The sequence below is a fragment of the Pygoscelis adeliae genome, unplaced genomic scaffold (genome assembly GCF_000699105.1).
Source record: "Pygoscelis adeliae isolate BGI_AS28 unplaced genomic scaffold, ASM69910v1 Scaffold127, whole genome shotgun sequence".
NCBI classification, from domain to species: domain Eukaryota; kingdom Metazoa; phylum Chordata; class Aves; order Sphenisciformes; family Spheniscidae; genus Pygoscelis; species Pygoscelis adeliae.
In genome coordinates, this window is record NW_008825208.1 from 6,623,728 (window position 1) to 6,649,976 (window position 26,249).

Here is a 26,249-nt window from a genome sequence, read left to right on the forward strand (position 1 = left end):
GTCTACTGGATTGTGCATTTGCAATAACCGCCTCTGTTTTTTTTTTTTTCCTTTTAAACAGATAAATTACTAGAAAGGGGAGCAGAACCCACCCCCCCAAAAAAAGCCCCAATCCCAAACCCAACCCTTCAGTCCTCTCAAAGAAATAGCAACAGAGGGCAATATCGTTGTGTTTTGTGGCTGGATAGAGTACGCTGAAGTAACGCCGACAGTCTCGGTGCAGCGGCTGTGGGAGGCAAAGGAACTGCAGGAGGGTCCGATGGGAGCTGCTGGGGGGGACGGTGATCCTGTGGGCAAGGCAGGGCTGTCAATTCAGTCAGCTGAAAGCAGGAGCATGAGCCCTGGCCGCAGGGTCCTCCACGCCGACCTCCTGCCACACACCTGCAGCTTCTCCGGTCTGTGGGGACAACCGCCCCCTTGTCCCGTCCCCCCCCGAGGGCTCCCACCCCCTGGACCCTCCCCACTGCATTATTTCAGAAGGGGGATGGAGGGAAGAAGGGGGTATTTTCTAGGTGGGTTTTTCCTGTTGTTTTAGGATTGCCAGGAGTTGGATCATTTCTGTGTCTATGTGCATCACTGAGTTTGTTGTGTATTTAATAAATATTGGACTAAAATGCTGCTGCTTTCATGGTGGTTTTTGTGTTTGTTTCTTTTTCTTCCTTTCTCTCTTTTTGGTTTCGGCGTGCCTGGTCGCTGTCTTCACGCTGCAGCGTGGTTATTCGTCCTCCTCCCGGTTGGCATAAATGCCGGCCTCCCAACGCAGCGCCAGAGCACTCTTTCTGCGGTTCACCCTGGTCGCCTCGAGGACCTGGGCAGGAGAGAAAAGGAAAACACAGCACATCACTCAGCTGCCTGTGGCCCCCATGCCAGGGTGCCCCATACCGCGCGCCTGGGGAAGGCAGGCAGGGACCAGCCGGGCCAGCCCTTCCCGCAGGGCTCCCAGTGCCACACCTCGTGCAAACTGGGAGGACTCATGCGATGAAGTACTTGCTGATGTGAAGGTGGAGGGAGGGAATGGCACACAAGAGCAAAGCCACACCACGGGGGGACAGAAGTGGTAGGAGTTGTCTGGCAGCATCCAGCTCGCTTCAGGGGAGCGCCCGCTGCCCCTTAACCAGCCCAGCTGCACATTGCCCCATCCCTGCCTGGGGAAGGCAGGGGACGGGGTCTTGGTCCTCTCCCCAGAGGCAGCTGCAGACCTTGGTTACCAGGAGCCAGCAGCCACCTGGCAGCTTTGTCCAGAGGCTGCTTTGGAGCTGCATGTGCAGCCTGGAAAGCAGTCCGCTGCTTATTTCAGCACGTCCCCCCGGCAGGCAGAACTAGGCAGCCCCCCCTGCATCTTCTTCTCGTGCTCTTTGGCTTGCAACTGTGCCAACAGGAAAGCCTATCACTCCATGTATATGGGAAAGGAGATTTACACAAGGAGGACCTGCACAGCTTGCAGAGTCTGGTACAAGATGGGCCCTGATACGTTTAGGTATTTTTCATACACACACACATAGTCTCTCATACACACACATACGCACACATATAAAAACATACACACTGCATATGTATTACACATATGCACACACATGCACACACGTAAACAGTTAACTTAAAAAAGTACAAAACAATTCTTAAAAAAGAAACAGCTTTAATATGATTTCTAACAAGGTAAAAAAAAAAAAAATCAGACAAAACCAAAAGGTGTTATTGTGATGGGCATCTGATGTACTCCTTGGCAAATAATGCATGGCAGTGGGTGATTTCCTCCCAGCAGAGTGAGACATAAAGGGGTCTGGGGCCTTCTTACAGAAGCACGTGGCAATGTTTTCTGACTGATACTGAATAACAGCTCCATGATCAAACTACAAAGCTGCCCTCAATGTGTTTTAAAACAGCCCTCCCACAGAAGTAAACTTCTGAAATGTTTAAACAGTCAGTTTAAACATTCAGTGCAACAGTCAGTGTGCAAGCTGCTCTGCACACTCCTTGACTGCAGAAGAGTAGCTGGCCTTCTGAGAAAGGACAATGCTATTTTATTCTTCTGCATAGAAAGTCAGATGCAGTGAGGACTTCAGTCTTGACTGGAATAAAAATAAATAATTTAAGACTAAAGAAACTCTTCTTTCAGCTTGTGACAAGCTGTGGTTGGAAAAGTACACAGGTACTAGAGGCTCTTGTACAGGCAATATCGGGAAATCAGCTTTGAACTGTCAGCTGAAATTACAGGCCATAACTTTGTTTATGGGAACAAGAACATACTTCTAAATTTACGCTAAGACCCAGACCTCCATTCAGGAGCTGAAGGTAGGGTGGAGTTTGGCCAGCTTCATTATTTCTTTGCCCTCCTGTTTTCTTTTGACTATTACTATGAACAAGCCAAAGAACTAAAAGGCAAAATCCAGCCAACAGAGACTATTTTGAGCTAAAGCTCCATCTGCTTCCTGGCACTGACCAGGGCTACAAAAGCTGGTCCAGGTCTACCTGAGGGATTTTTTGCTGATATTTTGCACAAAATCATGCATCCTCTTTTTGCAGAGCAGCCACTGGAAAGGGAGAGCAGGGCTGAGCAGTTTCTATTTTACCCAGTAGAGGGCAAATGTGCTCACAAACCTAAAAATTCCAGCCTGCCCCCCCCCCCCCCCCCCCCTCCTTCAGTAAAAAAATTATTTCTGAGACATCAGCCTGTAAGCAGCGTACTGGAGCTACTCCCACTGCAGGGATGAGGACCAGTGGTTTAAACTACGTGTTTGGGATTCCAGGTGCCTGAACCAAGGAAAGACAACCCAAGCCGAACAATGGAAAAGCAAAACTGGGTCTGGGTATCAGGGCATAATCTTATTATCTTCTCAGAATAAGAAAAGACAGTGGCTGCTCCAGGGTTAGCAATGAAGGGGAAAAAACCCCAGTGATTTTTTTTTTTTGGATGGCAACAGATAAATACTGCTAGACAGCAGACTATCAAGACCAGTATGGGATAATGATTAAATAAAACACAGAAAATTACTGTTCTCCCCACTGGATATTGAAATTTACGTGAAAAAACAGCAAATTCAGCATACATTTCAAACCAAAACTGCCACCGTCACAGAGTAGTGATATATTTAAATAAGGTCTGTTGAATTTGGCCTGTCGATTTATGCCAGCTGAATATAAAATGGATTTTACATAATCTACAACAGTTTCCAGTCAGTGTCTTCCCTGCTGGAAATCACACTGTTGTGATGGTCTCTGGTGATGGCTTGCAACAGTCAGGACCCTTAAACTTTGAAGATTTCTGTTTTGGATCAGTCAGCTTGTCTTTGTCTTAAAAGATGGCAACAGGGTTTCTTCCATTTATCCCATCTGCAAACCTGCCCAGAAGCTTGTCTACTTCTGCAAACATTGCTGGTTGCTCCAAGGAAAACTGTTTCCAGAATTATATCAGAGATACCATGAGGGCATTGAATGTGGACAGCCTTTGCAGAAAAACAAGTACTGATGTCTGGCTTAGTATTAATAAACAAGCCCTCTAAATAGTAGATACTAATAAGCTAAAGGTCCTTTTGAATAGTTGCTCCAGAATTATTCTTCTAATCTACTGAAAAGAGTGTTTGACCTAAAATAACCCTCATTTTTACTAGGCTGTGTCAGTTTTACACCCACTAGAGGAAACAATGGGGTAATTATAGCATGCAACTGGAATGACTGAGTGGAGAATTGGGACTCCTCAATGGAGCATTGAATTCACAACCAGGGAGCCGCTTGCCTAAAATAGCAAACGATCTCCATTTTAAAATATTCTTGGCAGATATCAGGGCTGACTGTAGACCCGTCATGAGCCCAGCACCCAGAGGCTCTCCACAGAGGAAGGTCAAAGGAAGAAAAATCTTTTGCTTCTGTCATTGTGGCTGTTTCGGGGGTCTGTATCATGCCGCATCTTGGCCACGTTACAAAATGCCACCTCAACACTTGGTAAGTGTCCTCCCTGATGATGCCCCAAGTCAGCTCAGCAGGTGCAGGCAGGACGACCCAGGCAGGGCCAGGCTTGGGTGGTCAGGGCGTCCTAAGGCAGCCAAGCTCATAACCGAATGCAGAAGGTGTATATTGAAAATGAGAAAGATCATGAAGCAGACAGTTCACTCAAGCTTAGGCTGAAGAACTGAGCTGGCTATGTCCTAACGGCAAGGCCACGTCAGTGAAAAAAGCAATGTTATATAAAATGTCTTCTTTGGGAGAGGCGATTTGACTACTAGCTGCAATAGATGAGGAAGAATTTGTAGAGCAGAAGTAGGTGTGAGGGAAAGATGAATGTACCAAGATACGTAGGGCTGTAAAAACCAATCTTCACCTCTCTTTGCAAAAAATTGCTGTGTGGATCTTGTGGTTGCAGCTCTTGGGTCTCACTAAGAATTGCTGAGGGTTCTTTCCTGACATTTAATTTATTTTTGAGGATTTAGGAAAAAAAATAATATTGAAACAGCTACCACTATCAGGCGTAAGATTAGTTTATCTATCCATCCTAGAGGTGGAGACTAACCTGTCCTGAGTTTCCCTCCAACAGATGTAACAATAATTGCTCTTTTACTGACAACAAGAGAATAAAAAGCAAAATACAGATATGCTTTAGTCCAAAGCATATTTATCCCCACCACTGAACGAAACCGACTACTAGACAGTACAGGCTAATTTTTATTGAACAGTAGCAGCAAAACTGATGTGGAAGCAAAATGATTTTTCTGGTACTTAATATTTCACTGATTCTTCCCATCTGGACCTGGAAGAACTAAAAGCAACAAAAACAGAAAATGCAAAGGTCTGGGTGTCTGAAGTCTACCAGTACCATGAGGGAAAGCCACTGCACAGGACACCTCCACGGAGCACACTGTGCACAGAGACAGAAGAACAAAGGCAGGGAACAGGCTGCCTGCTCCTGCAGATGTGAGTGTTTCCGCTCAGGAACAATAAACTAAATGCTTTAACATAAACCTGGAACTACTGACAGACAAAGAACATCTATTTCTTCAGTATAAAGGTATTTTCTTTACTGTACCTACTTAATGCTATTCACTAAATACACCAGACCTCTAGGGAGCACAGTGAGGAGCTGGGTATCTGAGACAAAAATGTGTTTACCTGAAACAAGACAGTAACAGTATTATACTGCTTCTGGTCAGTATTAAAACAAAAACAGTGTGCTCTCTGCCATCAAATCTAGTATTTGGTTTTCTGGTTTGTAACACAAAAATTTTCAGCAGCAGCCTTTAAAGTTGCATAAATGTCACCGTACTGCAGTATCTCCTACAGCATGACTGATATTAAGCAAACTCAGGATAATGTCCCATAAATCTGAAGATACATATAGTTGTAAGGACAAAAGCCGAAGCTTTCAAGGATAAAAACAACCTATATATGTGCAGGCCCATAGTTACCTGTGGTCTCTTTAAAACAGCAGATGGATGTGCTTTTAACACAGGCGGCAGGAACTTGGAGGTGATAAAACCGCATCAACCTAACGAAGCAGGCTGTGGTTTGCTGCATGTAGCTTAACTTCAGCAGGTACTGTACCTTGCTGGGGGTTTGCTGCTTACTGGAGCAGAGCCACCAGGCTGATTGCGTGCAAGCCCCTGCTCCCAGCCGGCGCAAGCGCAGCTGGGTCAGCTCCAGTGCTGCTGACGACAATTAAAATTGAGCCACCTGCCTGCACTGGAGCGGATTACAGAGGGCTCTGGTGAACAGGAGCCACAGCTCAGCTCTGGGGTCAGTAGAGAGTAGGGGGGCATCATGCCTTGAGTCCGCCTGTTCCTTCCGAAACAACTGCCCGGCTTCAGCTAAAGATTTTCAGTGAGAACCAAATGGTTTCTTCAGTCTGAGGCTTAACACTGAGGATTAGCCAGGTGGCATACTTTCACCGGCATACAGAATCGCTGTGTCCTACAGCCTTTTTCATCTCTACCCCCTTTCCCATCCATGCACGTTCATTTCCAGCTCATTATTCCTTGTGTCATTATCATTTTACAAGGCGGACGCACAACCCTTCCCAGCAGAAGGCCAAGGGCTGGCCATGTAAAATCTACACCTGAGCTTCTGCCTCTCACACAACATCAAACGCTCTGATCACTACTTACTGTTCATAAATCCTAACTCAGATGATTGTGCAGATATTATGGGGGAGAAGAGGCCCAACCTGTGTTTAAAACAGGGTCTCTGAAAGCACACTGCTCTTATACTGATTAATTCTCTATAACTACTCTATACAAAGACCAATCACTGGCTTGTATCAGTGAGATAAAACCCACACTAACTTATTTAATGAATAGGAAATGGCATAACTTGACTTTGCTTTACTCTCCAGGACAGAAAATGTTCATATACTTGTCTTGAGGTAGCTGATGTGGTCAAATACGTTATGGAATAGGGAAATAGTGGAAGGTTCATGTTTATAAAAAAATACACTGATGCTGGATGAATGAATGTCAGTCATTACCACAATCTCTTTGTGTCTTTTAGAAAAGTCCAGATTTACACATATGTCTGCACAGAAAATAACAGGCAATTGAAATATCCACGTTATTGAGCATGTTGTTCCTACAAACATTGCAAAAATGTAGTTGGTATTAACTCCCTGCTCTTAAAATTTGTTGCATTTGGCAGAGTCAAGCTTTGTAGGGATAAGGACTGTGCAAGTTATTGCCTTGCTAAAATACCAAATGTCACTGTAAATACCCTTTCTTTAGAAGGTCTGGGTTTCTTCTGCTCTGATGAAGACCAACATTGATGCTAAGTTGTGGGACTGTGATCAGTCATCACATCACAACACACAGGGACAAGGACAGGTTCACAAAATTCACCAGACTGAGGCCATGCACTTGGATCTGACTCTCTTCTTCCACAGATGAAAGGTTGGTGTGTGGATTCTTTACTGAATACTAGAGGTTTTGATAGTGATAAATACACTGTAATCAGAGACAAAGGAAAGCCACAGAAGTTTCACTCAGCATCTGAGAATGCTTGGATCCCAGGTTTAGCTTTGCCAGCTAAACAGTAACAGGGATTAAGGAGAAGTTCTCATTTCACGCCTCAGGAATGCTCCAGTCCTGGGCAACAGCTCCCATCCCTTTAATTACAACCCCTCCCATGTCGGAAATTGTAACTAGAATCCGAGGGTTAGAAAACCAGCCACACAAATATTTGTTGATGAGAGATAAGAAGGAATATCCCACACACACATTTGCATCCTGGTTTTGATATGAAACAGCACTGGCACGCAGCATGAAAATGCAACTGCAGCGACATGCACTTGGAATCACCATGCAAGAGGAAGCAAAAATAAATAAGCAGTTGAAAAGTACCTCAGAAGTAACCTTGCTAGACAGTAATTTACAGGTGTACTGGTAGAAAGGGAAAAGACCAGCATTAGTACATTGAACAAGCATGTTATAACTAGGAAACAAGAACAAAATAAAGAAATTGCAAGAACTGGCACATCCCAGAGTACCGGATTTCAAGCAACTTGGTGTCATAAAAAAAGAAAAAAAAAACATTAGTCAGTTTGGTGTTTTTTTAATGACGTTGCTTGGCCAGTCTCAGTCTTGTTTACCATCAGTGCTTGACCTGTTTTCTTGCTGCTGCTTTTTCTCTTTTTCTCACCTGTTGAAACCTCTACTGTGACACATCCTGTTTGGAAGAAACTGCCCCCTTGCCTGAGCAGTGAAATTCTTCCAGGAGCAGATGTGCCTGATTTGCCCTCTGTCTCTGAAAGGCAAAACCTGCAAGCCCCGGCCAGAGCGGCCGTGTTGCAGCCACTGAAGCCAGACACAAAACAGAAGGTGGTGATGTTTGAAGGAGAAGCAGGGCAGATGTCCTACTGAAACCACCCTCCTGCCTTTTGGTGTGTCTTACGTGGGGAGAAACTGAAGCTCTATACATTAGTACTGCTGGTGTGCTCAGCATATGAGGGGGAGTTTCCATGGACATCAAACCTCTCCACAATCCCGCTCAGGAAACCGTGGCTGCTGCCTTCTGCCTCTGCAGAAACGCTGGCTCTGTTCAGCCTCAGGTGCCACAGAACTCTGACTGCTCCCAACCCGAGGAAGTCTCTGGTTCCCCCTCACTCACAAAGAGCAATGTTGAGCCACATTCAGTTCTCAGGACTTAATGCTCCAAGTGGTAGCTGCCTGTCTGGTTGTCAGTTATGCTCCTTCCCCCACTGTATTTAAAATATTTTAAAGAACAGGCTGGTGATGTGCTCTTTTGTTTCATTAGTTACAGAAATCTTTTTTCCTGAGCACACGGTGAAATGTCCTCCGACGACAAATCAAAGCTATTTGTCATTTAAATAATTATTGCTTAGCCTGGCGTGTAAAATATTAGCTCAAACTAACAGTGGTACAAGTGCAGCACTTCTTATTTGAATTATCTTTCCCCTGTCAATGGTGGGAGTTGTTTACAAAAGGAGAGTGGAAAAAGCCAGGGAAGAGAAATAAAACACTCCTGCTGGTCTGAGGAAGCTCTCCCTGGGCTCTGCAGGAAACTGCCCTCTAATAGGATTTTGGGTAAGCAGCCGCAAGAATATAAATCTTGTTTGGCTGTATGCAATGGGCTTAGAGAAGAGGAGAATGACAACAAACTGCAACACTGAGGGACTTCACGGCAGCCTTGATAATTTATCCCAGCAAAGGATCCATCCCACAAGTTGTCTGACCGGCACCAAAGCTCTGGCAGTGCATCTTTGGGCGGTCAGTGCCTGGGCAGCTTTAGCAGCAGCGGACAACCAAGCTGGCACCCAGAGCACACCTCTTTGGTCAGACGCTGCCCAGATGTCCTGGTTTCAGCAGGGATAGAGTTAATTTCCTTCCTAGTAGCTGGTACAGTGCTGTGTTTTAGATTTAGGATGAGAACAATGTTGATAACACACCGATGTTTTACTTGTTGCTGAGCAGTGCTTACACCAGTCAAGGACTTTTTGGCTTCCCACGCTCTACCGACTGAGAAGGCTGGGGGTGCACAAGAAGCTGGGAGGGGGCACAGCCAGGACAGCTGACCCCAACTGGCCAAAGGGATATTCCATACCATGGGACGTCATGCCCAGTACATAAACTATTGTTATTATTATTTTATTTCAGTTATTAAACTGTTTTTATCTCAACCTACAAGTTTTTCTCACTTCTACTCTTCCAATTCTCTGAATGGAGTGATATAAAACGGATATGAAATGGAGTGAGCGAGCGGCTGCGTGGTGCTCAGTTGCCGACTGAGGTTAAACCACGACACCAGACCATTGCTCCGGTCAGGACATTAGGGCTCACTTCAAACTGCACAGAGGCTATGCAATCGTGGCCTGCTTTCTAGGGGGCACATGTGCAGCTCTGCAAGCACCTGAGGACTTGCACTTGGGTAACCGAGCAGAGGGAGTTAGATCTAATGACATCTTACATGTCTTTTGTGTGCTACAACATGCACGACAAACAGCATGTGACCATCACAGCTGTGGGAGAAGACTTCAGCCACAAGCCACCGCTTCATGGGGTGGGCAAGTCACCTTCACTCTTCTCGGGGGTGGAAGAGAAGCGCAGGGTGAGTACCGGCTGAGTGTCACCTCTTTAGCAGAGCAGCTTCTCCGCCGTTGCTGAGGTTTCAAGACACCAGACTGACAGACACTCGCTGCGGGACTCCCCGAGGACCAGTTCTGGTTTGCACGGCAGGAGTTTTATGCCCCTCTTTAAAGTTTCTCCCAGCTTCTGCAAAGGGCATGAGGGTGTGACATATCTCCTGCAAGCGCCCTTCAGGGAAAGCAATCCTCTGGGGAGATGCCAGAAAACAGCACCCACTGGAGCAGATGGAGCCACCCCATTTTACTGGGTGCTTTGTGGAGGGAGGGGAAACCAGAGAGCAGCTCCTTCCCAAGACGCAGCCCCAGGATGCTGCTGCGAGAGCAAGGCACACTCCTGTGCACGAGCTGGCTTCCTACTTGACAGCAGGAGCCTGATGGATGACAAGATCTTGTTTTTCAATGGCTTCAGTAGAAGAAGGGACCAGAAAGTTTCTGGTGTGCTCTGGAAATTAATCTGTTTACATTTTGAGTCAGCTCTCCTACTATGTTTTAGTTAACCAGCAGAAATGCAACAGGATCCCTCCCCATTGCATTCCTTCTGATTTTAAGTATCTTATGCTACTGTGCAATATTCACCAGTAATGATTAAAAGCTGCCAGACTAGTGCAGTATTCACGTTACAAACCTTCACTTACTTCTATACATGTAATAAGACTCTACCTTTAATGAACGTTACTAGAAAGCAGTTTATTTGGAGCATGAGCTCCTTGGCACTGGGGTCATCATTCTGACATCTCTGGGAAATGCCTGGAGGACTGTGGCTGCTTCAGCAAACACTGTGTCCATTTAAGAAGTTTTATTTCACATTTATCTCTCACTACCTTCTGCACTCATTGCCCATAGTAACAATGAGTCTGAATAAGAAACACCTCGTGCTTTGTTGGGAAATAGGTTGTATAATGGGTGCACCTGAATTTTGATAATTCCAGCTATGAAATTCATAGCTCTTCTTATTAGTGCCTCCAATAAAGAACACCTTAATTGGGTTAAACTCTACTACAGCAATGACTGAAATGCAGGCACGCATTTCACAAACTGAAATTCTGGCTGATTTTCTGTTTGTGTGGAAGACGACAGACAACAAATCTGGTGGGAAACAGCACGCTGCCCATCGAAGGATCCAAGTTAATTTCTGAGACATTCCCAATCCAATTCTGCAAGGGGTGGTTTCTAGGGAAGTTATCCACTTACTTACACTGCATCCTGAGCACACTGGGACAGGACTTCGGGAGTCTATGAACACAGCCATGAATACATGCTCGATCCACAAAGTTCAAAGAGCCACTAAAATAACCCATTAGAGGGTCTTGGTGATGTGTGAATTAACAGAGTCCACCAATTGCAGGGCAGCTACCCACTGCCCTTATTATTAACTTAATTGATTAAAAAGAAACTTAATATGGGTTGCCTTTGATATTTGCAGTGACACTCTCTCTTCCTCTCCATTGGCCGTCATCCTTCCATTTCAAACATACTGGCCTTTACAATGTGTTAAAATCCTTACACACTCACAAGGTGATCTGAGCAGATTCTTGTGAAGTGAATATTTTTGCTGTCTGAATGTTGGTTCTCGCGAGTCATGGTCCCTATTGCAGAGCAACAAGTGAAAAGGAAAAGTGCACTTACACTGCTGTCGTCCATCCTTTCTCGTCTCTTAGTTTTGTGTGTTTCGTAATCCTCCATGAGGGTCTGCATCAGGTTCTTAGGTCGCTGGGCTCCCGCAGGCTCCTCAGGTGGCAGATCAGACTGCGAGACAGGGCCTTCTGTGGTGGGGGATGGAGGAGGCTTGATCTTCTCTATCTTTCCTGCAATGACATGAAAAGGAATGACCCTTTCTAAGCTGAAGGACTCACAAGTTGTTTCCAAAAGACGATAGCTGGAGAAGCATTTTCAGCGGGGTTTGAAAGAAGAAAGAGTTTGGAATGAAGTTTATGAAACAATCTGGTAAATCACGATGGTCATGGGCTTTTAAAACACCCTCCTTCTTCCTGAAATGTACTACACCGAAACACTACAAAATCTTTTTACAAAACCTAGAAGAGTTACCAAATGATACAATGCAAATTTAACCCACCACTATTATTTACAGTAGTATGTGGCTGAATTACCCCCGTTCCCTCCTACAGGACACACTTCAGTGATCTGGAAATGTTTGTAAGATTCTGGAAAACTGCAAGATGATTTTTTTTCTGGCTCAGACTATACAACACACAGAGTGCCACCGCTGTACACCGGGACCATGTGCCAGATGTCCAAAGAAGGCATCTTGTTAAGCGTTGCTGGCTTTTTCTCTTCTTCCAGTGCTTTTTAACTGCTTTGTAAGTGTGAACGGCTTTGGGTTGGTCCCTGGTGCTACTCTTCCCTGCAGCTGTTGCCTGCAAGTCGCAGAGGGTGCTCCTGGAGAGAGACCTGTGGCAGAGCAGGATGGGGTCTCCGTCCAACACGCCCCTTATTCAGAGAGGGCCCTTCAGTCTCCTGATGGGAGAAAAGTCAGAGAGAAGTTAGCTTGCTCTCTGACTGAGCCCATTTCACCCAGGGGAGCCTGTTTCAGGCAGAGTGACCGCAGCTGAAGAGCTGGGTAAAAGGCAGGCCAGAGCAAGGAGACCACTGCAACAAGCTGCGAGAGAGCTCAGGGGCTGGACAACCCACACTTCTCCAGGGAGGACAGCCTGCGTTTCTCATCACCAGGTACCGACCCAGGGTGAGCCGCCCAGCTTGTCCTGGTGGGAAGAATGAGGACGACGGTGGCAGGTCATAGGCATAGGAATAAGGTGCGGGGGTCCTCAGCTATGACAGGAGAAAGCAATGCTGAACCACGATCAGCTTCCCTTTTTCACAGCATGGCAGCTCTTTGAAATAAGACAGTTGAATGGATGGGAAAGAAAAAAAAGGAGAAAAACCCCCACCCCAAACCCCTTACAAATAAGTGAAGTAACCAGAAGAATCATGCAGATTTTCATGAAACTTCCTGTTGCTGAGACAAATGAAAACCCTAGCTGCCCCTCCAAAAAGCATCATGACAGTGGTAGCCACTAGAGAGCAGCCTTGAAACCTCCTGTAAGAATCAGCAGGCTTTATTCTTGAAGGGAGAAGTGAAACCTGAATTGACACTTCAGAGGTCTTTTACAAGAAATCCCCTTGCTGGGCTTGTTTCATTTCTGACCAGTATGGAAAAACCCAGCATCACCAGTTTCTTGTTACAGGCTTAGCTTAAGCTGCCCGGTGCAGGGATGAGGCTGGGAATTCGTCCCCCCCTAAACGACCCCACCAGAGACTGGAGGAGGAGTTTCTATGGGCCCAGGTTCTCCTCTGGGTTGCACCAGCGCCAGGCTCCACAGACAACCGGGAGTTACGTTGCCAAAGCAGAGGCCAACAACAGGTCCTGAGCTGCCCAGCTGCACCCATGTGCGACAGCTTGGACTGCTCAGCAGGAGAGAGTAAGGACGATCGATCGTCACCTTGCCCATTAGGTCCAGTGGGTAAAAAAGTCTGCTGAAAATAGAAGGCCTGATTAAGGGTCAGATATCTTGCTGTATTGCTCTGTTCTTACACTAATAAATAACTGTCTTGGATGTATGCAAGTAATGCAGGAAGAATCAGGCTTCTCAGATGTCGGCCCAGCTTCTGTGCTTTCCCCCAGGGATGCAGACCATCACAGGCTGCTCAGACCTACGGACAAGCCTCACGCCTGAAAAGAGCTCCTTCCACCCCGCTCCCTCTGGAAAACAATGCAAACTGTAGGCTTTGGGGATTTGCGTTTTAGAAAGGGGATATCTCTGAGCAGATCCATCCTCCCTGGATGGAGGGCCCATCAATTTCTGTATTGTAGCAGCAACCCTGCAGCACCATGCAACTGTTCTGGGCATGCTGGGCAGTGTCACCCTGAACAGTGCCACAATTCCCTTTTCACAAATATAGAAGCCAAGGTAGAAACAAGATTTGCCCACAGCAAAACAGTGGTTTGTTGATTTGTATCCACAAGAAATTATGCTTATACAACCGTTTTCTCTGTGTACGTGTTTGAATTCACTAAAAACTCAGGAATTCACAGCATCATTTCAACGACTTTTCACAGAGGAGTAGGTGTCTCTTTCAAGTTCCTAAAAATCTTGCGAGAGCAGGTAGGCAGGTGGAAGAGAGAGCTCCTACCAGTGCCAACAGTGGCAGAAAGGCAAGCAACCAGCACAACCATCAGTGAGGTTGTGGTTAGATGACAGGGTGTCTGAGGCTTTAGGGCTCTCAGAACAACCACAGAAAAACTCTATGAACCTCATGCAGAGCTCCAGTCCAGTGTAGACCTATTCTGCCAGTTCAGATCATGTTAGAAATGTTGCTGGGTTAATTTTCTTCTGGCAGATTTTCATCCAGATAAGGTATTGTTCTCAGGCAGAAGAGTCATTCAGCATAAAAGCATCATGAGACACGATGATCACAGGCACTTTCTACTTCTGCAGTCCCATGCCCATACCTGATGCACACAGACACTGCTGGTGGTCCTTGCCCAAATCCGAACTGTGCTCTGACTCAAATGGAAACAGGGTCACGCTTGTAGGATACCAGCAAAAACTGCAGCCTGATGGTCACACTTGCAAGTTAACGGTAGTTATCAGCAGTGTCTTCCCCTCAAGGGGAAGGCAGTCCCCTGAGGTCACCTTTAGAGCTGTTGCAAGCAATAAAGTATGGGCTATAGCATCCCAAATCTTCACCTACACATTTACATTTTTTCTCTCTTTCAAAGGGACTCCAAAAAACATTCTGTGACTTCAGTTCTGGCGATGGCTCCCTCCACTCTCTGGCTTCAGGGATCTAGTAGGAAGCTCCTGGAATTTGATTTCTCTTAATTTCCTGCCTCTTGTGCTATTTGGGGCAGGCAGGAGTTGCTCCTATGGAAAACGCTCGTTCTGAGCCCTGAGGAGAGGAAGGGAAAGCTCAGGGAAGGGGCAGCTGCTGCTGTGTCCCAGTCTGGCAGCTGCAAGACATCGCCTGACACCGCTCTGCAAAATCAAAGATGTGTAAAAGCTGGGGACAGGTTAGCTTTCTCCTAACCAAAACCTCTCCACAGCTCTGGGGAGCAAGAGGGGCTGTGATAGTGACTTATCCACCCTGTGGAGCCTGACGGGTGTCCAAGGACTCGCTGCAAGCTGAGGAAGGATGCTCAGCTGATTTGCTGCAATATCAAGAACAAAGAGTGACCAAGGTGAGGCCCTGGGACAAGGGCCTGAGCCACCACTAAGTAACCAGCAGGTACCAAGGGCCATCATATAATGTTAACTAAGGTACAAAGGAGATGGGAAGAACGGGGCTTCACACAAGTAAGAGCAACTATTTTACAGATGCTGTTGGCATTTTAAAAGATATCTGCGCAGCAAAGAAAACTTTTGAAAATAAGGTATTTCATCAAGACAGATTGTTTTAGGAGGCTAGTCTGTGCTGAAGTCAGGGGATAGTTGAAGTATGTAAAAAAATACTTCTCATTACCACTCCAGGTGAAAGGTGAGCTTCTTTCGTCTTCTTGAACACGAAGTGAGCAACACGAATATACAAACACAAAACAAGCAAACATTAAAAAAAAGAACCTCTCGAAGATCCTTTCACTTCATACACATTTTCCACTAGGGAGGGAATAAGAGAGCAAATGACAAATGAGCTGGGTTAGTATGCTGTCAAGGCACTCCTGGAGGTGTTCAGGGGGTGAGTGATGAGCACTCCAGAGGAATCCTTGAAGAGAATGATGAACTTTGCTTTTTTCATACTGGTGCTTATGAAGAGGTGAGGAAACAGTATCTTCCATAAACTCAAAGGCTCCATTTCTGCTCTAGCCTTTCTCAAAATTCTCATTTTAAAAAGGGGTTCATGCATATGTATTATACCTGATCCTTATTCTTTACATGTATATAGGGCATTAAAAATTTTGTGATGGCCACAAATATTAGAAATGTCTTGCCCCAAAGTTTCTGCTTCTCCTCCCACTGTACAAAAAGTATCTTCAGGCTGCGGTTGAACCTGGGATGTTTCCTTAGTGTAGGTATTTACTAGTGAAAAATGAAAGCGGAAAATGGTTTTCAGGCTGAAGTGGCTCCTCTGACAGAGGTTTATGCTCCACAGTTGTCACTCAGGAGAAGAAAGCAAGGAGAAGAAAGAAGACGAGAGCACACACACATCCCTCACTTTTGGAGGGAACAGTTACCTGAAATTTAAAGGTACCTGATCACTTGTATCTCTAAACTGCAACTCCCCCTCTGGACTTTTGCCATCCACTGAAATTCTCTCATCTCATTCATAAACTGAGGACAACAGAAGATGACTGCTTGGTGGGCAGCTCTCCCAGACATGCATGCAGGTGGGTCTGAGTGCCTCCAGACAAGTGCAGGGAGTGCAATGTGCCTTCTGCCTCACCTGGCAACGTTTTGGTGCCAAACACCAAAAGGCAGATGTGGCAGCTTCAGGAAAGCTTCTCCCAGGCATAGCTTCTTGTGTTAGGGATTCCCCCATGCCTAGTCATGAGACAGCAAATATTCACAAAGGGTTTTTCTCCAACAGAAAAGCCTTCACTGAACCAAGACCCCTCATATAATGATTTTCATACCTCCTCTGACGAACAGGATTACTCGAGTCAGGCACTACAGGAAGTTAGACACAAGTTCTTCATAGTCTAAGTACTCCTAATAAAAGGAACACGGGAATTACACCACCAAACGTACGCTGGATCCTCTTGTGTCACACACTGACCATCCTGTTCAAATAAACTATCGAACAGCCCCAGCTGCTCTGCCCAGGAGGCATGGTGTAGGAGATAATAGGAGAAAAACCACTGGCTTGCTGTGCAGCTGCTCAACACCTCACCAAGCGCAGAAGGTGCTGCAGCAAAACAACACAGGAAACATTCAAATTTAAATACAGCTCCACGAATATTTTGGGATCCACAATGACTCTCCATTTAGCCATGCTCAAGCATTTTTTTGGTCTTCCTTGGGTTTCCTCATGCAGGAAACCCAACTTTTTGGGAAAGGAGTTTGCATAGGTTCTTCCCTTCACCTTTCCAGAAGTACCCTGGAGAGAAGATCTTGTCCTGCGTGCACACAACACGTAGTAGTTGTTTCACTGAAATTACTCTGTGTCTTGCTCCAGTGATCCGAGGTGGGTTAAAAGGCTGGTTCAAAGCATCCCAAACAGCTTTAAAGGATACTTGCTAGCAGTACAGAAGTTTATTACTAGGAACCATGGTGGCTTGTGCTGGGTGGTTGGCAGACACTAAGTTTAGTGTTACCATCACTTGTATGAAAGTTGCATGCCAGGGTGGCAAAAACCCTTTAGATAGCCTGTTTGCTATCTAAAGTAATTAGCAGTTATTTCACACATACACCCACATGAATTGTGTTAATCTTCCACACTTCAGTCAAAATAGCAGTTCAGTTCACTGCAGTCCTTTTTTGTGGTTTGTGTTTCTGTTATCCACATAACAACGGTTCAAAGCAGTGAAGTGGGGCAGGAATAATAAATAACCAGGGACCACCACGAGTCCTAGTAAAGCTACTCTGCCCAGTCCATCACTAAAAGCAACCTGATAGGTAGGCCACTGCTAATTAAGTTAATTCCTGCACCTCCTCAAAAGAGTTCTGGTGAGTTTACACTTCCCCACTTAAGAATTAGCAACAGATTTTTCAAATTTAGACTTGCCCCCCTAATCCCTTTCTGCTGAGGTATCCTGATGTTAAAAGAAGAGTGCCAATTCTTTCTTTGAGAAACGCAATTTGATGACAGAAGGACCTCTGTTTCTTCTTTTCATCATCATCATTACTACTACTATTACTATTATTGTTATTTTGCTATGTGAAACTAGATTCAGATTACTATTCAGATTACAGTATCAGACACGTTCTACAGCATATTCCTTACTGTGCCTACCACAAGCCAATTTTCTTTTCTGCTCTGTAAATCACCTCTGTAACTGGCCACAATGAAGACTTACAGCCAGATTTTGTTGCCTCTGCTGAATCATCTTTTGACTCTGTTTTTATAAGTATTGAAAAGATGCGGTAAATATTAAAATAAAAGGAAAGTTGCTGCAATCTTCCAAGGGATTGCATGGTACCCCTTCTCCCTATTTTGAAGAATGCCTGCAAGCTTTAACTGCAACACAGCTGGCTAAAGGACAGCAAAGATGAGATGAGCTGAGGGTATGCACCCTGCAACACTAAGGATGCCGAGCTAATTTCTGCCAGCTGAGAGCTCTGCTGAGCACATCCGCTGTTTAGAAAGCACCGCAAGTAGAAGATTTAAGAATGACTTTGGCAATGCTCTTTGTAGTCTTTTTGATCAATGACATCCTTACACATCGCCACATATTCATCTTTTCCTAGAAGTTAATTCTTTGCCTTGTCACCAGCTGCAAATTGCAGTAGCTTGAGTCATTGGCTAATAGATCCCAATTTTCTTTCTTGAACATATGGCAGTTGGACATTTAAAGGAAACTGTCTGGAATGATTCATATCCATAAATACAAGTTTATCATTCTCACTAGAATGTAATTTACAATGAATGTTTTAACATCAGACACAAAGTAAATGCCTTGTTGTGTAGAGAAATAAGAATGAGAAGTACACTTTTCCCAGATGCTCCATTAAAATAAGCATTAGTGTCAGCAGCCCTTCCAGCAACACTTGTGAGTAAAAAGCAACCAATACCAGCCTCATTTCGAGCACTTGCAGCTACAGATGATGGTGTTTTTGAAAGCGGTCATGAGCACACCTTTACACAATGAGCCCTCCTAGCTGAAGTCTGTGGTGCCCTGTCTCTCACATCGTGTCAGACATTGCTCAAAACACCTCAGTTTATGAAGACTCCCTATCAAAAATGCTGTTCTATAGGAGTAATAACAATAGCACTTCAAAGAAATTATCGACATTTGCTACATTTTTTGGCAAGAAACAGGTTAAAATCATCCTCTTTGCAGAAGAAACAAAACCAAGTATTAGCTATTTATGTGCTGCATAACACTGCAAGTTCACAGTCAGACTGGGTAATGGACTAAATCCAGACCTTATTCAAGTTTGCCATGATTTTCAAAAGAAAAGGATCACCCTGCACCATTTTTGGTGGCATCACTGGCTCAGATTTACACCAGTGGAAATAAGGACGGAATTTAAGTACTCTGGGTAAAATTAATACTTCTTCACAATGATCACTATTAACAAAAACTTCTAAGTACTTGCAAAGAATATGCAGGTCTATATTCATAAAAATCACTACACAGAAATAAGCCTAGCATGTGTTTCTATTTTTTTTTTAGATTTCTTTTTTTATGTTATATTAAGAAGGCATGAGTGCTTGATTTTATATTTTGAAAAGGGGAAGGAGGAGAGTGGTATGCTGTAACCACTGTGAATGCCACCACAAGGACCCAGAACCTGATCAGTCAGAGGAGGACTTCTACTGAATCTATTAAGCATTTCATTTGTGATGCCTGTTTAATTCAGTAGTGAATGACACCAGCTGAAATACATGGCAACTCACAGCTCTGTAGATCTTATTACCAGACAAACTTCATTAAGAAGACCAAGAAATACCTGAAAACAGAAAGCAAAACAGACACACACAAAAAGAAATCTGATGCCAGCCCCCAAAATCTTTAAATCCCCACTACCGTTGCACTTCCTTAATGACATGCAAGAGAACAGAAAGCCTATTAAAAATGTTTTGTATGTTTGTCTTTCAAATAGCCACACAGCTGCAAAAACCGCTGTTGTCCTTCCTTGTGATGATCCTAAATTTCAGTGGGTGGTCTGAGCCGCACAGTGATAGACATATCACACTACAGTGTGGCAGGGGATGAATAGAGTGCAGGGTTTTCTCATCACAATCAGCAGGGTATGTAAGTTACTTCCGTGCTACGTTTTGGAAAAAACAAAAATGTCTTCAGGAGTGCTCACAGACGGAAAGTTAGGTTGTCCCATGCCCTTCTCCTGCCTGCAGTTTCCAGGCAGATGAAGTCATGACAACCCTCCCGCCCCCTGCAAAACAATGTATTCACTCAAAAATGACATAAGACTGAATCTGACCTGACCCTTCAGTCACATTTCACTTTCCCTCTGACGCTTTGTGCTCTTACCTGGTGCAGTTTTGTAAGACACGGTTCTGGTGGGCATGGGTGGTGCACTCTTCATAACAGGGCTGGGTGCCAACTGCAGACCTTGCCGCTGCCTCTTCAGTTCCTCTTCTCGTTCCTGGGCAGCTCTGATCTCTTCTTCTATCATTGACAAAGTCCTCTGCTTCCTCGACCGTAACTTGAAAGGGCCCACGGTCACTTCAGGCTCCTGCGTTGCCAGGATGGAGGCGGTGCTCCTCAGCTCAGCTGCCTCTGAATACTTGCTGAAATAGCTGACTTCGTGCCTATTTTCCTCCACAAGGAATGGCTGGCTGGCTGAGTACACGGGCGACTGCTGCAAAGTCTTCCCTTCCCTGAGTCCTGAGTCTTCCTCTTTTGAAGTCTTTGGTATGGTGTCCCTTTTGTCTTGAACAGGTGAAGACACCTGGGGTGGCTGAAACATTGGGTTCTGCTGCTCCTTGGAGGCTGGAGCTGGCCCGGTGGTGGCTGGCTGCTCTTTGACTGAGATCTCCTCCTCCGCTGGGATTTCTTCTTCCTTACAGTTTGCTTTATCTGCCTGCTCAGCTATGGCTTGTTGGATGGCGTTTTGAACCAGCAGGCCAGCGTGGTACTCCAGCTGGTCGTCAATCAGCATGGAGTCTGCCAAGGTGGAGGAGGGCGAGTCACAACCTGGATCACTGAATGACTTGGAGATGCCTTCGCCCCTGCACTCCACCGGAGTGTCAGCCTGTGGGGTCTGTGGCAGGGAGAAATCGGCCAGCGAGCTTTCCTGCAGGGCGCTCATGGTCTCATTGGAGGCACCACTGTCGCTGATGTTATCCATGCTGAAGTCATTGGAAAGGGTCTCCAAGACGGTGGTATCCTGAGACCTGACAGACAAGTCATCCAAACCAGAGTCAAGCTCCTCTGGAGGGGAGGAGGCGCTGGCTGACTTTGGGAACTGGTCTAGCACGCCCTGTCCATCATCCTTCACCACCGTGAAGATTGCTCTCGCACTCATGAATTCTCCATCCTCCGCCCACAGTTTTGAGGCCTGTCCAACTCTGGGGCTATCACTGCATGGTAACTCTCTTACTGGGTCAGCAGCGGTAGTCTGAGCACTTGTATCGTGTTCTGAGGTACAGAAGACCTTCTGTGCTTTGACAACAGTGGCATTGTTACCCTCAAGCTGTCCTGTTTGCCCACAGACTGAAACAGGTCTTGTCACAGAGGACAGTGGCCTGTCTACATGCGGAGAATTGAGGCTTTTGTAGAAGGGTTTGATGGAGAACATTTTGGGTGTTCCTGACCGCCTCGGTGTGGCCTGACCCTGAGATGGACCTGAATGCTCCATCAGCTGGAACTGCTTTCTGGCAGCTGAGAAGTCAATTTGCTCTGTGACAATATCCTCTTTCTTGATATTGACTGGCTCTGGTACAAAGGAGCAGCTGATCTGTTTGGGGGATGTTGGTGCTGCACCTTGCTGCTGCTGTCTCTCCTTGCGCTCCTTGTACTTCTTGTGGGACTCCAGATGCTCTTCATCCAGTTGATCCTCTAGAGTCTTCTCTTGGGGAGGGTTCCACCACTTGGCAGCAATGTTGGGGTTTTTCTTGACAGCCTGGCTTTTAATGAGTTCCCTTCTCTCCTTTTCAAGTTCCATCATTTCCTCTGATGGTCTCACTTTGCGGACCCTGTATTTTTCCTTCTCTTCCTCATCTTCAAAGAGCTTTGAGGGCTTTTTGTCTTCATGGAAGGCTCGCAGTTCAAACTTAGCCTCTTTCTTAAGGGTTGTAAGAGCTGTTTCTCCATCCTTAGAGGATATTATAGAACTGTTTGAAGACGTTGGACTTCCTGGCACCTTTAGACTTTCCCTAGTGTCTTCCTTCAGTCCACCCAAGGAATGGCCATTAGATTTCAGGTTCTCATCAGTTATGCTAGCTTCACGTGGTTCAACTACCAAGGGTGCCTGCTTGTCGGCTACATTTTCTTCCCTTTCACTGGGTACTGAATCATCACTGACTTTAACAGATGCTTCTGAGCCATCCATAATGGAGACTGCACTCGGTTCAGGGGAGGATGTCCCATTAAAAGTATTATCTGCAGCAGAATCACAGCAATTTGCCTCCAGCACTTCATCTAGGTATCTGATCTCTTTAGCAACTTCACTGTCCAGAGATTCATGCCTGTCCTTAAGTCCATTGTGGCTGGCAGCAGGGGAAAAGAAGTGGGTTGGATTGTCTATGGGATGTGGTGAAGCCACTGTGGTGATGCTTTTATGTTCAGAAACTGGAACTTCAATTTCCATTTTCTCTTCCTCTGTAGCAAGCACAGTAGCTGGCTCCAAGAAATTGGCACAGTTTTGGTCTCTGTTTTTTCTCAACCTGATGTCATCCTCAGGGATTCTGGAAGATTTCTGAAATAAAAGAGAACAAAACTATGATGAAATCATAAAAAGCAACATTTTATTTTACACAGTGTAAACACCATCTGGAAAGCAAATCCTAGCACTTCCGAAACTTGAGATTAAAGCAGCCCCTCAGAGTGTGGGAAGGCAAGGCAAATCATTAACACAAAAAATAGAAAGTTACCTTACCACAAGCTGGACAAGGCACTAAAACAACAAACTTTCATTTAAGTATCTCCCATCTGCTTACCATCCTCACTTTGTCATTATTTCATGCCACTAAAAATGAGCTTCGGATTTCCAAGTTATTAATGGCTTGGCAGTTTAGGTTCTTCAAAGGTTTCTGCATGCAGTACACAACACCTATCATCTTGGTATTTTAAAAATGCTTTCTGCACCTAAGGGAAATCTTATAATGCTTCTACAGATGAAAAGTATTACTGTCCCTGTTTTGCAGAAACAGACACTAACATGAAGGAAGAGTAGGCGATTCATCCCAAGTTAGGAAAAAGGACATAACAACAGCAGGGAATGTTCATTTCTCAGTGGATCAATCCTGGTCATCAAACACAGGGTAGAATTACACAGCAGTGGAAAGACATGGGGTCTTTCTCCATCCCACACGGAAACCCACACCCAACTGGACCTGGGAGACAGGAAGTGTTTGCAACTCCCACGGCATGAAGACCACCACAAGGAGCATGACAGGGACCAGAGTCATGTTCTCCTCCCTCCCACTGCTCTGATCTGCAGTGCAGATGCATTGGATTCATATTTCTCCCTGATGTGTTGCCTCTGCTCTCAAGGAGGGTATTGAAAAAAACACTATTTATGTTCTGGTATGGGCAGATTTTACCCATCAAGCAGTCTACTGAACCTCCCATGAGTAAAGTCTGAAGGAACTTTTGATTAAGCTGGTAACATGTCAATGAATTTTTCAATAATTCTTTACTGCTGAAAGGCAAAAAAAGTAACACCGAAAGAAAAGAAGAGTGCATTTTCAACATTATTCTTCAAAAAGAACTTTCTAACTCTTGCTAACTCTTCCTAACTCCTGAAAACCAAAAGTGACGCATCTATTCACTTTGACTAACATTTTAAAACAGAAACTTGGTATCTGAGGTGTCCGCCTCCCTTTCTACATATGTTTCTATGTGTGAGGTATGGGCTTGGGAAGCAAACGGCACTGATCAAACCCTGTGAACTCAGTGGCCACCCAACAAGGGCACCGTTGTCTGCTAGTCACGCCCGCCTTGCTGTCCCTTATCCTGCATGCTGTTAGTACACACTGCAGCAGAAGATGATCAGCTAGGAGCACAATGGAACTTACCAGTGACCTCAACAATCACATTGCCTCTGGGTTTATATAGGCAGTGAAATGCATTCGACACACCTTAAGGAATTATAGCCAGCCAGCCAGAAGAGCTCTCTTTCTAAAAGCACTTTGAAAGAGTTTTCTGTCTAATTATGTAGTTGTACACCATTAAAGACAGTGTTGGCTTCATCCATTAGGTATTTTCTTCTTAATTGTGCTTAAAAATTGGGAAAAACCTTTAAAAACAAAAAATGAACGAACCTGCTTTTGTCTATATATTTTACTTGACATACTTCACTGGTTCACTTTTTCTTGAACCTAGAACTTCTCCAGCTGAAGTTTCTAGCAGTGCTTTTCTTAAAGCATATCACATTTTTCACCATTTAAATATCTAAATGTGGCCAGTTTCTTCTTTAGTCCTATTAAAGATATATTCAAGATATCAGATGTTCTGCAAACAAATACAGAATAACCAGTATAAAAAGTCCTTACTTTTTTGAGTGGGCACAGCTGGAATGAAAGAATAAACTTTCTTTTAACCTGAAAGGGCAAGAATTGCTCTTGATTTGCCTGCAGAGCTCCAGGTATCATGACACAATGGGTACTCAGGTGACAGGACTAAGACTGCTATTCCTTTCTGGTATTTGGGTTTAAATCTCTCCTGCCTGACTTGCTGGTGCAAAACAGTGGACGTTGCTACCTGGAGCAGTCTGTGCAGAGACATAAACATCAGTGCAGGACTGCTGGCTGTCCCCTTTCACACAAACCATGAGCATGCCATCATGCTCCTGCTAACATTTGCTTCTAATCAGACAGATCAAAGCTACTATGACACTGGTAGCTAACTACATGTCCTCTGTAGCTGTAAGAACACATATTCAACGGATGCAGAAGATCAGGTAATGAAGCTGTGCACCACAGCCACTGAAACACATCTCCCTGCAGAGCCGAACGACCCCCAGTCCTGTGCTTCTAGTACCTCCAAGCCATGCAGCTGGGAATTCGCCCCAGATTGTCCCAGAGAGCCCATTCACTAAAGCACATCTACTTCCATCACTGCTTTAATGTATGAACCATTTCAGATCATACCACGTTTGGGTATTCAAGTTAGGGAACAGAAACACAGGTGCAGTATTTTACCGATTTCTTAATGAGTAAGAGCCCATCCTCTCATCATAGCTGCAATCCAGAGCTCACAATTAAGGCATACACACGTAACTGTCTAATCAGGGCACACATTTATGTCAGTACATAATTCTGAAAGTGCATGTGTCTGTGCAATTAGTGTGGCACATGTAATTATGTAGTAAGACAGAGAATTATGCAGTAAAACCTAGGAGGAAACATTGCTACTTATGGGAGGGAGCCTTTCTTTGCTGGGGATTAGTGGCCGAGCAAGGAGGAGGGCTCCCAGCAGGGGAGAGAAGCCAGGGAGGAATGGTAGAGGAGGAAAAAAATACGATTAAAAAAACCACCCGGTTTTTCCCTCAACACATTCTGGCAGAATCTGGGGCAATTTTGTGAGGTCATGGCAATGAGAGTATGCTCCAGACACTCCTGTGAGGAGCAGAAGTCAATCTACTGATGAATTTCCTGAAGAAGATAACTGAGAAGATCATAAGGATGGAAGCAGCTGACAAAATAAAGCTTTTCAAGACAGTCCAGGCTGCAGAGCCTGTCCAGGATAACTGGCTGGGTCTGGAAGAATGGCACATGTTGGGATGATGACACCATGTCCCCTGCCTCAGCTGTTTGGCAGAAGGAGGTGATCTTGCCAGGGGTCTGCTTTTGCTACTCGGTAATGAGTATGTACCAACAGCTTTGTATTTGCCACCTACGGGGAGGAGGCTTTTCAAAGCCTGCACCGTTACAAAGGCCTGTAAATGGGAAAAGGGCTGCATTCAATCCTAATTGTAGTCAGCAATACAGCATTCACAGTGATACCCATACATGGCTCATCTAGACCCAGATTTTCCAGAAGTTACTGTTACATTTACACAGTCTCTGAATGCGCATTCATTTCTGTTTAAGTCAAGATGCAACGGGGTAATTAGCGTCATTTCTACAATGCTGCTGCACTTTAGTAAACTGCAGTTATTAGCAGCTTAGAGAATTATTAGCATATTTCCTCCTTGGTTGAATTCTTTGTCTACAAAAGTGTAAGTGTTTGGGCAATCAACTCTTTTAGGAGGAAAAAAATGTGGGTGTGCTACTAGCAAGACCCAGCAAACGTACTGCCAGTGCCTTCCTTTGTTTGATGCAACACAAAATGCATATGACAACAAGTGGGAGGCAATTCTGAGCCACAACGACATTCTTCCGAAGCAACAGCATGGGGTGGGAAGAAAGGAAAAGATTAAACAACTAAAAACATTTCATAGTTTAAAAAAATCTAAAACACAGTTTCCTTATTGTGGGCTTCTACCAGTCACTCCAGCCAAGTCTCAGGACGGCTTTTGATGCTGTTCATCTCCTGGCGTCATTAGCATTGTCGACTTCCCATTTCTTCAAATTTCATTTTCCTTTGGAAAAGTCCTGCACTGCACCCAGTTCTCCTCCCACTGCCTGATCTCTGAGCCAGTGCTTTGTTCAACCCTTTCCCCCCTGCTCTTGGTTCTAACTCCTGGGCCCGCCATGCGTCTAGCAGTTTTAGTACTATAGTGTAAATTTGCATATGGTTGACTCGCTAATCCACACCTCCCTGCTGATGTCAATCATCATCTCCCTCTTCACCTACTGTCTTGGCCTGCCTCTCCTATGTCTCTTTGCAAAGGAGAAGGAACCAAATGATGGATTTGCTAGGGGTTGAGTCTGGCAAACCTTCAAGAGAGCGGCTGCTTTCATTCAGCTCATCCTTTTGAAGAACGCA

The 26,249-nt window shown here is 45.1% G+C and overlaps 1 protein-coding gene across 2 annotated transcripts in view; it reads right to left on the reverse strand.

The window, feature by feature from the left end:
- Positions 1-673: 673 nt before the first annotated feature.
- Positions 674-26,249, reverse strand: part of AKAP2 (A kinase (PRKA) anchor protein 2) — a 150,863-nt gene continuing 125,287 nt past the window's right edge. The window contains exons 2-5 of one of the 2 annotated variants that reach the window (XM_009328970.1): positions 19,686-22,074; positions 11,204-11,382; positions 7,317-7,355; positions 674-808 (exon numbers count right to left, since the gene is read on the reverse strand). In XM_009328970.1, the coding sequence (XP_009327245.1) occupies positions 716-808; positions 7,317-7,355; positions 11,204-11,382; positions 19,686-22,074 (2,700 nt within the window). In that variant the 3' untranslated portion in view covers positions 674-715. The remainder of the gene's footprint in view (positions 809-7,316; positions 7,356-11,203; positions 11,383-19,685; positions 22,075-26,249) is intronic. The other variant, XM_009328969.1, reaches the window with a different exon arrangement.